The following is a 12182-nucleotide window of genomic DNA, read 5'->3' as shown; positions in this document are numbered from 1 at the left end:
TAAATTTCTTATGTAAATATCCTGTTTTTACTGTTTTAATTCAGATTACAAGTCTTATTTTTATAACTTTTTCTATATAATTAAAATAAGAATTATTTACCAGATGTTGTCATTTTATTCAGGCTTCACTCTTGCCTCCCTCTTCATGGCATTGGAGTAATGGGTCCTGTAGAGGGGATCTGTGGATGTGGTGGCCTGGTCTCGTGCAGCATTCTCATTGAAATGGAGGGCTGCCAGGAAATAAAGAGAAAAATCGAACGTGAAAATGGTGGTGTATACAATGGTCAAAAATCTATGCAATTAACATTTCCCTTCCCAAGGGATGCCAACATACACTATTTGGAGCAAATTGTAATTGTAAGATGATGCTGCAGGCGACGGGTCTTTACTGGTGTTGAATTGAGGGGAGGTGGATGCTCAGTGAGGGGATCTGTGGACGGGCCATAGTCTTTGCAGCAGCATAAAGTAGACTGCATGCACTGAATAGAAATCTCCATTTTCTAGTTTTTTCTTTTCAGGTGTAATAAAATAGGGGCGTACCTTGCATTGTGTGTGTGTCTTTTGTTTACTGACTAAAGACACTTGCTGAAAGATGCACCCCTTTTCTATTACATGTTGTTTTCATTTGTGTCAGCACCCTCAAAGTAATTAATTGACATTCAATGAAGCCTTAGCTTGCTGCAATTGATAATGAATCTGCTACAATACACTACTCACTAAAAGGATGACATGGTTATGACAAAGTAAAACATTTCAGAGAGCTCAGAAAATTACCTTCACTTCATAGACAGCTTTATCCCAGGTCAGCACTTTGAGTCAGGTTCCATTCTTCAGGTCACAGGTGGGTCAGTTCGACAGTAGACTTCTGTTTCTGGCTGAATCCGATCTGGCTGGTCTGTTACTGAGACAGGACAAAGAGATACATTTGGAAAAGAGACATGGCATGAGAGTATAATTTACACTCAGCTTGTAACAAAAGCTTTAAATCAAAAGAAACTGAAACTACAGTCTACACCAGTCTTGAAAGTTATGCTTTGTAATTGACATAGGGTCTGGGAAATTGTACAGAGTACTAACATTTTGTATCAAAACCCGAACACAGAATACAGAACACAGACGTAACACAGAACATATACATGAAGTCTGTGTTCTGTGTCACGCCTGTGTTCTGTATTCTGTGTTCGAGTTTTGAGGGTGCGGGAGTGGGGAAGGCAGCAGTGGGGAATCTAGTCAGCTGAGGCTATGTGAAGTGCGAGGTTTATCATTACGTATTGGTTATGTGGCATGGCTGTGGCCGACAACAGTCGTAATAAAAATGACACTAGAGCTACTGTCTACACCTTGTGCGTTCTCTAGCTACCAAAACGCTAGGCTTACATAATGAACTCACACGTTGTGGGGCGAACTTTAGGATGATTGGATGTCTTGGCTATCATTTTGGTTTAGGTGCTTATCCTAATTTTGATGCCATCTAATTTATTGCCCATGATTCACGAGTTGTCTCAGATTTACCTGACTCGTAGCTAGCTCTAACCATCAATATCAGACCCCCCCTGAATAAGGGGACTAGTGATGCTGGGCTACAAGCAGACACTGCTCATAAAAGTTGCAAATGTAGCGTCCGTTAGTAGGATCATTTCACGACAAACCAGACACTTTGGGTTGCATTCACTTTCGGGCTATTGTTTTAAAAGTAAGATAATTGCTATAACGAGGGGAAAACGTGAATTCAGATTGGCATAATGCTACGAGTAGCATGTTAGCCTACCACCAAACATGCAGCCATAGAGGTTCCACAGCTACTAAAGTAGCCTAGATAGACAAACGTTTGAAAATACTCACAGGTTGGTCCTTCATCATTCTGACTCTTCCCAGACAGTTGAGACATCGGCGAAATCTGTCGGATAGCCTGCTAATACTGTCCAAGATTTCCAAAGCAGTCTGGTGTGTAAAAATGGTTTGACTTGGTCACTGTAAGATGCTTCCCAAGCAGTTCCCCAAATGTAGATGGAACCTTTTCATCAAAGATATTGAGCCACATATTTCTTATCTTGTCAGTTGGAATAACATGCACAGATGTGTGTGGTTTCCCACAACCTACAAAAACACCTTTCCTTTTACCAGTAGCCATATTAGCCATAGTTCAATGCTCGCCCGCTAACATGAATCAACAATGGCCGACACACCCGGCTGGTTGTTGAAAACTAGTGGGAGGGGTTTGGGTTCAGGACAGCCAATACGTCACACCACAGCCATCGCATCCACCGGGTCTACGTCATAATTCTAGGGAAATTTTATTGGCCGAAAGTAAGCAGTGTCAAATTTCCTCTGGTGACTCACAGAAAACGGCTGGATGGTTTTTTTTCATGCCTGGGGTGTATGTAAGGCCAGTGGAGACCCAAAAAACAGTAGGAAAGCCGAAAACAAGTGATTTTGGTCAATATGTCCCCTTTAAGACTTCATTGAGAGAACAAGAAATAATGATTTTCTTTTAACATTGTGTATATTCGAAACATAGGTATGATTTTGTTCCTAATTTTATGTGATTAGAATGACACCATAGATGTTTTGACTACGCTATACCAATTTAAAATTTTTAAGGAATGCCTTAGTTGCTCCCTATGCTCATGTGAAAGCTGCTGGTCCAGAACTTAAATATTTAGGTTGACCTAGGTGATTGGCAGGAAATCGACACTTCTCTCTCTCTCAGCAGTAACCCTGGTTATTAAAGGAGTCTACTGGTCAGACAAGTTGAAACCTTTGCCCACAACGAGGTTGGGGAGGTATTTGTGCTTCTGTCTGGATGACAGATCTTTATAGTGTCTGATTCAAAGTGACGCTCTGCGTTGTCTATGCAGATGCACGTGTGCCATCAGAATGATTCCAATGGATGAAAAAAAGAAAACTGCTGACTTTGAGAAAGACGTTTCCTGGACAAGCATGGGTACAGCCTTGTTTAAGAACTGAGACAATTTGGAACTGTTAATAACAAATATGGAGCAGACTAACGCAGTGTAATGGTTCTGAATAACTGAATAACTCTGACCGTTATATTTGAATATTTTCATTCTACACACCATGCGTAAAAGCCATGGTGATTGTTTAGTGATAATGATTATATTTTCAAGAGGAGGGAATTATGTTAATAAATTTATACATGTATTATTGAAAATATACAATGTGATAAAAGTGTAACCTTTAGTTAGAGTTTTATACTGTTATTCTCTCTCTGTCTCTTTCTTTCTCTCTCTCTCTCTCCCTCTCCTTTGCTCTGAGTTATGTGACATCTCTGGTCCACAAGGAAAACATCTCTGCCTTTCTCGTCCTGTTTGGAGTTGAACTATGACCTGTTTAGGCTGGTAAAAGCTATCCGTCACATGCCAGACGCCACTAAGAGCCCATCACGGAACCGGGGGGGGAGACGGGACCATATATGTTCATCGTATTATGTTTTACATATGCATGATAGGAAAATTACTTGTTAGAATGAGATAATAAAGGCCTAGCCCACTGTTGGTAGACTCGGGCTCGCAAGAAACCATGTAACCATCTCCTGTGAGTGCGAGACCCCCGAGCTGCTCGCAGATTTTAAATGCTACCTCTGTTTCCTGTGTGTTCTTTCAGGTCAATTTGATAAGGTAATACAGTGAAATTGTTAAAGTGATAATGTGAAATTATTCACACTCGTCATAGTATGTTTTAAGTAGTTTTGCGGCTTCATCAGTCAACGTCCATGAATTGTAAATGTCTCTACCTTTTTCTCCCGCCCAGAGTAGCAGGTAGCTACATTTCTCGACCTGGCTCTTGCTCCGTAGCGGTCCCGAAAACATCAGCTCCACATGCTGTTTAAACTTCTTCCACTCCCCGTGAAGATCAGGCGCGTCCCAATCGATTTTGGGCGAGGGTACTCCGGTTACGTCCATATACACCATGTCGTGCTTGTATAATTATAATAAAAACAGGTACTCGCGGAGCTGTGGCTGATGTTCATTTATTATTCAGAAGCCTGACGGCTTGACGCAGCGAACGTCAAATGCCTCTCAATCAGGACCCCACACTTACACTTGACAGGTGCCTGTAAAGGTGCCTGATATAAATGTTACACCAGGTGAAGTTCCAGTTTAATCCACCAAGTGCTCCCCACTTTGGTGGGGCCTGGGAGAGAGAAATCAGGTCCATCAAAGCGGCCCTGTATGCCACTATCCAGTCTCAGACTGTAACGGAAGAGGTCCTGCGCACAGTCCTCATTGAAATTGAGGGCATACTCAATTCAAAGCCCCTGGGTTACGTATCCAGTGACATCGCAGACACAGATCCAGTGACACCCAACATGCTCTTGATGGGGCGGCACGACCCCTCTTTGCCTCAAGTTGTGTATACAGAATCTGAGCTGCTGAGTCTACGTCGATGGAGACACACCCAGGTCTTGGCTGACCTGTTCTGGAGAAAGTTTATAAGTCACCACCTGCCATTCCTCCAGACACGGTCAAAGTGGCAGAGGGACACCACCCCGCTGCAGCTAGGCGCTGTCGCCATGATAGTGGACCCACAACTCCCCAGAGCCTCGTGGCCTGTAGGCCGCATCACGAAAGTCACCCCAAGTGCCGATGGGAGGATCAGGACAGCGGACATCCAGGTCAACAACCGGAGCTACACCAGGCCAGTTGCCCGTCTAGTTCCGCTGCCAGGACTTCCAGAGACTGCTCCCGATGGCAGTCCTTCTCCAGGATGACAAATATGACTTTGCATATTTGGGGGCGGCTGTATTGAAGGACTTTGGGTTTGGGATTTTTTGGGTAATATATTTAGGCCTCTCTAGTTTGTAGAATGTAAAAGCAGCCACTAAGCGCCCCCTTTGGTCATTGGTAGGTATTGCATGTTAGATTTGCCTAGTCATGTTCCTTGTTAATTTCCATCATTCTCAATAAGGCAGTTCAGTGGAAGGATGCGTGAAGACACCATCCAATTGATATCTTTGGTTTAGTTCGCCATCCACTGGTTTTTGTGTTCTGTGTGCGTCCAAGGATATGTAAGTAAATTACTAATGTCATTATTTGTAGTTTGATGCATATATTTTTGTGTATTTTGATGATATTTGGTAATCTTAATTGCGATGATCAGCCGACCACATGGTAATGCTAATTTATGTATATTTTCTACTTTCTCTGTTTGTAGAACCACACACACACACACACAAATAGAAACTTATGATGATACAACTGCTCCAGTATGCAAGTATTGTACAGATCTTCTTTGATGGCGAATAAATATTCAAGACTTTGAGATCAAGCATTTTGACTGATGCTTCACAGCGGTCACCATTCCCACAACCAGTTTAATCTAATTTAAATATTAGAATTCCTCATTACAGTGTGTGTGTGTGTTTTCAGAGTAAAAGTAATGTAGTTGAGAACACGCACACACACACGCGCACACACACACACACACACACACACACACACACACACACACTGTGGACTGTTTTTGAGTTAGCTGTGTGTGTGTGTGTGTGTGTGTGTGTGTTTGCGCGTGCGTGCGTGCGTGCGTGCGTGCGTGTGTGCGTGCGTGCGTGTGTGCGCGCAGTGTGTGTGTTAGAGCTGTTTGAAGAGGAGTGTGTGAGGTCTCTGCAGACTGTGGAATAGTGTTTCTCAACGGGGGGCCTACAGCCCCCCAGGGGGCGTTGAGAAGGATACAGCTGAGACAGGGTGGTGCATAGTTGCCATTGGGGGCATTAGTCCATTTTATCTTTTAATGGTAAGAGGGGGCGTTGTCAGGCTTATGATGGGGTCAAGGGGACGTTGGGAGACTTATGACCAGGTACAGGGGGGTTGGGTTGAGGGTGAAAACCACTGTTGTAAAATGGGGAGCTCATGTGATCGCTTGTGTGTGTGTGTGTGTGTGTGTGTGTGTGTGTGTGTGTGTGTGTGTGTGTGTGTCCGCACTTCCATGCAGTGTGTGTGTGTGTGTGTGTGTGTGTGTGTGTGTGTGTGTGTGTGTGTGTGTGTGTGTGTGAGAGAGGAGTGTGCAAGGACTGTAGAATAGTCTCTCAACGGGGGTTCTACAGTCCACCAGGGGGCGTTGAGGAGCCCTAGGGGGGCATTGAGAAGGATACAGCTGAGAGAGGGTGGTGCTGTGTGTGTGTGGGATGTGTATCTCTGTGTTTGCATGTGCAAATCCACAGGTGTATTCGAAACACAGAGTTGGCAGTGGAGGGTTATTGTGTGTGTCTGTATGTGTGTCTGTGTGTGTGTTGACGGGGAGGGGGGTGTTTGTGTTTGTTTGTGTGTGTGTGTGTGTGTGTGTGTGTGTGTGTGTGTGTGTGTGTGTGTGTGTGTGTGTGTGTGTGTGTGTGTACCCTAGCCTGTTAGTAAAGCCATGTTTTTGCACTCAAGGTTTCTCTGTTAATAACAAAATTACCAAGAAAAGCACAAAAGTCTTTGCCAGACTAATCATTCCCTACCCATGTGGTTCCCAAACTGGGGTTCGGGACCCCTAGGGGGGTCATGAAGGTAATGCAGGGGGGTCGCAAAGAGAAGACACTTTGTATAATAAACGGGAAATACACAGTTTAACAGCTAACAATTTTATACATCGGTAAGTAACTCAATTCACTTATATGGTTAATATATACAGTATATCACGAAAGTGAATACACCCCTCACAGTTTTTGCAGATTTGTGAGTATATCTTTTCATAGGAAAGCATTACAGAAATTTCACTTTGACACAATGATTAGTGACCTTTTAACAACATATTTAACCGCTTAAATTTCTTGTTCACTCAGAAAAAAAACAAAATACAGCCATTAATGTTTGAACATGTACTCACAAAAGTGAGTACACCCCAGATGAAAGTCCGGTAGAGAAGGGGCTGTGTTTGCTCGAATCGTCTCGAAATGAAACGAAATGAAAAGGGATGAAAAGGGAGGTCATCAGTGTACGTTTCAACCTTTCTTCGCATTGAATTTTAACATTTTGAGTCTGCATCTGGCTTAAATACATTGGTGTGAGATTTGAATGCAATCCTATGGAGAATATCATGATCTGCTTCAGTAGTCACAGTGCATGTTGACATGCATGTTTCTTTTAGGCGTATTTCAGATTACCAATGTTGACAGCATCCATGCATCCCCAAACCATGTCAGTCCCACTACCATGCTTGGCTTTTGATAGGATACACTTGTCTTGTAAAACTCACTTGTTTAACACCACACATGCTTGACACCATCTAAAGTATATTTGTTTATCTTGGTCTCTTCAGATCACACGACATGGTTCCAGTGATCCATATCCTTGGTCTGTTCATCTCTCTTGAGACAGAGATAAACAAATTTGCTTTAGATGTTTCATTTCGAGACGATTCGAGCCAACACAGCCCCTTCTCTACCAGATTTTGATCTGGGGTGTACTCACTTTTGTGAGTACATGTTCAAACATTAATGGCTGTATTTTGTTTTTTTTCTGAGTGAAAAATAAATTTAAGCGGTTAAATAAAATGTTAAAAGGTCACTAATCATTGTGTCAAAGTGAAATTTCTGTAATGCTTTCATATGAAAAAATATACTCACAAATCTGAAAAACTGTGAGGGGTGTATTCAATTTCGTGATATACTGTACATAGTATATTAACTTTTCCTGTGAATTAAAATTAAAATTTAGCAACAACTAAAACTATGGCGCTTTGAATATGGGGTATGGGAGGCCAAGGAAATATTCTCAGGAACCGAACCCTAATCAAAATGCATCAACATAACATGCACAAATGATTCAAACTGATTCAAAGTGCTATTTATACACATTTCTCCTGGGGGGTATTCCAAGAACCTGGCAACGTAGTAAACCAGGAGAGGTAAGTCTTGTGATACAAGAACGTGGAATCCTCTTAACTACCCTTATGAAAATCTACTGTGGTGTATAATGGTTTTACCATGGTATGAATGCTGTAACCATGGTTATAGTGTGTTTTTATGTAGTTCTACCATGGTATGTCACAGTTACTCTAAGTACTCTGAACCAACCATAGTTTTACTGTACAAGTTGGTGAGTGAGTGAGTGAGCGAAACACAGAGTTGGCAGTGGAGGGTTTGTGTGCGTGCGTGCGTGCGTGTGTGTGTGTGTGTGGATGGGGGCGGGCTATTGTTGGTGTGTGTGTGCGTGTGTGCGTGCGTGTGTGTGTGTGTGTGTGTGTGTGTGTGTGTGTGCGTGCGTGTGTGTGTGTGTGTGTGTTTACTAACATTTTCTGGGTCCTGGTTTCATTCTGCATTCTCCTCCATGATCAAACCTGAGGAAGAAGAAGAAAAACACAGTGGACATGAAGAGGTGTGGAGTAAAGCACATGAGGAGAGGGGAGGAGAGGAGAGGAGAGGAGAGGGGTGAAGAGGAGAGGAGGAGAGGAGAGGAGAGGAAGACGATGATAGAGAGGAGAGGAGAGGAGAGGAGAGGAGAGGAGAGAGGGAGAGGGATGAGGGGAGGAGAGGAGAGGAGAGGAGAGGAGAGGAGAGGAGGAGAGGAGAGGAGAGGAGAGGAGAGGAGAGGAGAGGAGAGGAGAGGAGGAGATGAGGGAAAGAGAGGAGAGGATGAGAGTAAGATGAGGAGAGGAGAGGATGATGAGGAGAGGAGAGGAAGATAAGGATAGGAGAGGAGAGGAGAAAGGAGGAAGATGAGGAGAGGAGAGGAGAGGAGAGGAAGATAAGGATAGGAGAGGAGAGGAGAAAGGAGGAAGATGAGGAAAGGAGAGGATGATGAGGATAGGAGAGGAGAGGAAGATGAGGAGAGGAGAGGAGAAAGGAGGAAGATGAGGAGAGGAGAAGACGGTGAGGAGAGGAGAAAGGACGAAGAAGAGGAGAGGAGAGGACAATGAGAGGAGAGGACAATGAGGAGAGGAGAGGAGAGGAGGAGAGGAAGAGAGTTAAAAGGAGACTAGAGCTTACTACATCCAGCCACAGCACTGCTGAGAAAATTCGCTTGAGACATCTGACAGCAGCAGTGACTGCCATCAGCCCTGAGCGCAGCACACTGTAACACAGGTGACTACTAGGGCCACTGCAGCACACTGCAACACAGGTGACTACTAGGGCCACTGCAGCACACTGCAACACAGGTGACTACTAGGGCCACTGCAGCACACTGTGACACAGGTGACTACTAGGGACACTGCAGCACACTGTGACACAGGTGACTACTAGGGACACTGCAGCACACTGTGACACAGGTGACTACTAGGGACACTGCAGCACACTGTGACACAGGTGACTACTAGGGCCACTGCCACTGCTGAGCAGGAGAGCAGAATAAATCACATCCCTTAGCAGACCATGTGCTGCCCAACTTGCTGCTTCATGTGTAGCCATTCTGCCCTGACCCTCCATGAAATACGTGGTGAAAACATCCTTGCCACCAATAAAATGCTATAAAAACCTCTCTCTTCAGACTGCAAGAATAGAGTGTTTTCCGTTTGTGTATTGCTCCTAGCATTTCAGCATACGCTAAGCGCTAAAGGTCATACAACTGTTTCGCTGGCAACAGTGAAATCTGTCTGCAAAATGACCTGGCAACTGGTTGCCCATGCCCCCTCCTAGGGCTGGGCGATATTGAGAAAAACAATAATCTCGATTAGTGTCTGCTATATCTCGATATACGATATATATCTCGATATCTATGCAAGGGAAAAAAAAACCCACGAAATTCAGCAAAGGTTTTTCTTTTTATCTAAGTGCAAACAGTAAAAAAAATCCAAGCAAAGTTTTTTTTTTTTTTTAAAGCTCGGTGGCTATCTAGCCAAAAGATGTTCAATGTTGAAATTACAATGTCATTTTTTGTTCTGTTTGTTATTTTAAGGAAGATAATATGTACAACTAGAAATGCATTCAGAGAACGCAGACCTCTGCCTGTTCAGGTAATTGAACCGTCAAGTCGTAACCAAATTACAGTTCTATCTGTCTCTTTTATCATTTCCATGTCCTCTAGCTGTGGTCTGTTTAGTTCACCTTTGATTGTTTTATTGGCAAAGTGATTGTTCATGCTATAGGCCTAGGCCTATGCCTTCTGTGATTTGCAAACGCACTTAAGCCTTGAAGCTCATTGCTACTAGTCACATTGTTGATGATTGGCAGCATGCCTTTCATTAGGCTACCATCTAAAACAAAATAGCAATTAAAAAATGTAATTGGCCAACACCCATAGTAGGCCTACATATTCTACAGCAGTGCAGCGGCCCCTAACCACTGGGTCACAGACCCAGAGCGCAGTAATAGGCCTATATATAGTCCTTTTTTTTTTTTGTAATTACAAGACAACGTATACTGTAGGCTACTTTGAGTCGTTCACTTAATTATTGAATCAGAATGAAATGTGCAAGAATCCCCTTATCCAGTGGCAGTGCATGGATGGTTGTGGAGTGTCAGTTATTGTTTTGGGCTATTTCGTAAGGCTAAACAAACTTTTGAGAGGTAAATCCACTTGTATAATTTCTAGCTGTTTCAATATCGTGACACCAACGTTGTGCTCGAACGCAATTGCGAGAGACATGTCGGCTCGACTGGTCGAAGCTAGCGGAATCCTAGCCTACCCCGACACTACACTTGTTGGAGAAGTTCCTCCTACATGTGAATAGCGAGTCATAGCCTATGGGAATCCGTTCATGAGGGTTATTGCGAGTTGGTCTTGGCGCTGTGGGCAGATGATCGGCATCCGGGCCTGCTCTCTCTTTCGTATTGAAAATCACTGTTCGCCGCATCTCCAGCGTTCATTCGTTATGAAGTTTAGGAACTAGTCTATGGAATGTTTGGTAGTCCTGATGGCTTCAGTGCGCAGGGATTAGGGAAGCAGCAAATCACTGCGGACAAACGCAATTCGCGCGCGCCTTTCTTTGAGCGTCATTTTATAGGAATGCTTTGTGACAGCATTGTGAACGTTTAAGATCTGCAAGGCTATAGCTAAGGCTGCTTTTTGATAGCGATTTTGACTGCGGTAAGAATTTCACTTCAATGCTCTGCCCGGTGTGGCTGCGTGAGGGTACAGGCCAGTGGTGCTGCTCAGGGCTCCTCCTCAGTGGTCCTGTGGCAGGTCATGTAATAGCAGCGTGACGAACACACACACACACAAACTCGGGCGATCACATAACCTCCTGGCGGAGGTAAAAATAAAAAATATAACAAAGCATCAAAATGCTTAAACCATGTGAGATCAAAGGCTAGACTAGAGTCAGACAGGAGTCAGGCCCGTTGATCCGGAACGCTTCCAGGCGGAACGAAAATAAACCGGTCTTTGTTCCTAGACGGCACTATTTGTGAAGCGAGGGGTGCATCGTCAGTATGCAGCGGTGATGCACAGAAAACGGCAGTAATAAACGCTTATTAGTGTCACTGTATACACTTATAAATGTTTCTAGAAAGTTACCGCTGTTTTTATATCATATTTTAGTTGTTTATTATCATTTCAAAGCGGTTTCCAATGATTGGGAAACGCATCACGGCTGTATTAGCACAGCCGGTTTACCCCACTCTGGTTGTATGGGACAAAGATGTCTGACAAAAAGCGTCACGAACGGACGGACCAACGGACAAAGCCTCTTCTGCTCCTCATCAGAGGCTCTAAATCCGAAATAACGCCATATTGTTGAGCCGTTCGTCCTTTTCTTTGGAACAAATTTTGCTGTCTCGGCTTCTTCTGTGGGCGCCGCCATGTTGAAAGAGTTTATCAACACAAACACACGCTGCTACACGCAAGTGGAGGGGCAGGGGGAGGAGGGGCAGGGGGAGGAGGAGCACGGGGAGGGGAGCCAGCTCTGTTGGGGGGAAACACACGCAAGGAGGAGGCGGGGTGGACCGCTCCACAGCACAGAAGGGAAATCGGAGTGGCGAAATCTTATGCATTTACAGCCTAAACCCGAGATATTCGATATGTCAAAATATTAATCGATTTCATAAAACTTCTTGAGAAACCGTAAAACTCGATTAACCGCCCAGTCCTACCCCCTCCCCTCTCTTACTCAGGAGGGCCTTTAAGATCACGGAAATACTGCAATGGAGACAAAAGGTTGTCAAGTGAGGCTAGGGAGTGGGGGGCTTTAGAGGTGATAAGAGAATTAGCGGCCTGTCCCAGTCCCCACCCCATCCCATGTCATGTTTTCAATTCACAAGACACAGTTCACCTCCAGCACTCAAACTCAGAGTATACCCCTTG

The 12182-nt window shown here is 44.2% G+C and overlaps 2 protein-coding genes across 2 annotated transcripts in view; both read right to left on the bottom strand.

Annotated features, from left to right (window-relative positions):
* Positions 1 to 12182, bottom strand: part of LOC134443149 (NACHT, LRR and PYD domains-containing protein 12-like) — a 343863-nt gene that overhangs the window by 20727 nt on the left and 310954 nt on the right. Inside the window, exon 17 of the mRNA XM_063193056.1 lies at positions 8234 to 8280. Within this exon, the coding sequence (XP_063049126.1) occupies positions 8234 to 8280 (47 nt within the window). The remainder of the gene's footprint in view (positions 1 to 8233; positions 8281 to 12182) is intronic.
* LOC134443130 (protein NLRC5-like) overlaps positions 1 to 12182 on the bottom strand; it is a 200877-nt gene that overhangs the window by 116671 nt on the left and 72024 nt on the right. The gene's annotated exons all lie outside the window — the stretch shown is intronic.

Source organism: Engraulis encrasicolus, unplaced genomic scaffold, assembly GCF_034702125.1.
Source record: "Engraulis encrasicolus isolate BLACKSEA-1 unplaced genomic scaffold, IST_EnEncr_1.0 scaffold_28_np1212, whole genome shotgun sequence".
NCBI lineage: Eukaryota > Metazoa > Chordata > Actinopteri > Clupeiformes > Engraulidae > Engraulis > Engraulis encrasicolus.
This window is presented reverse-complemented; position numbering and strand designations above follow the sequence as displayed.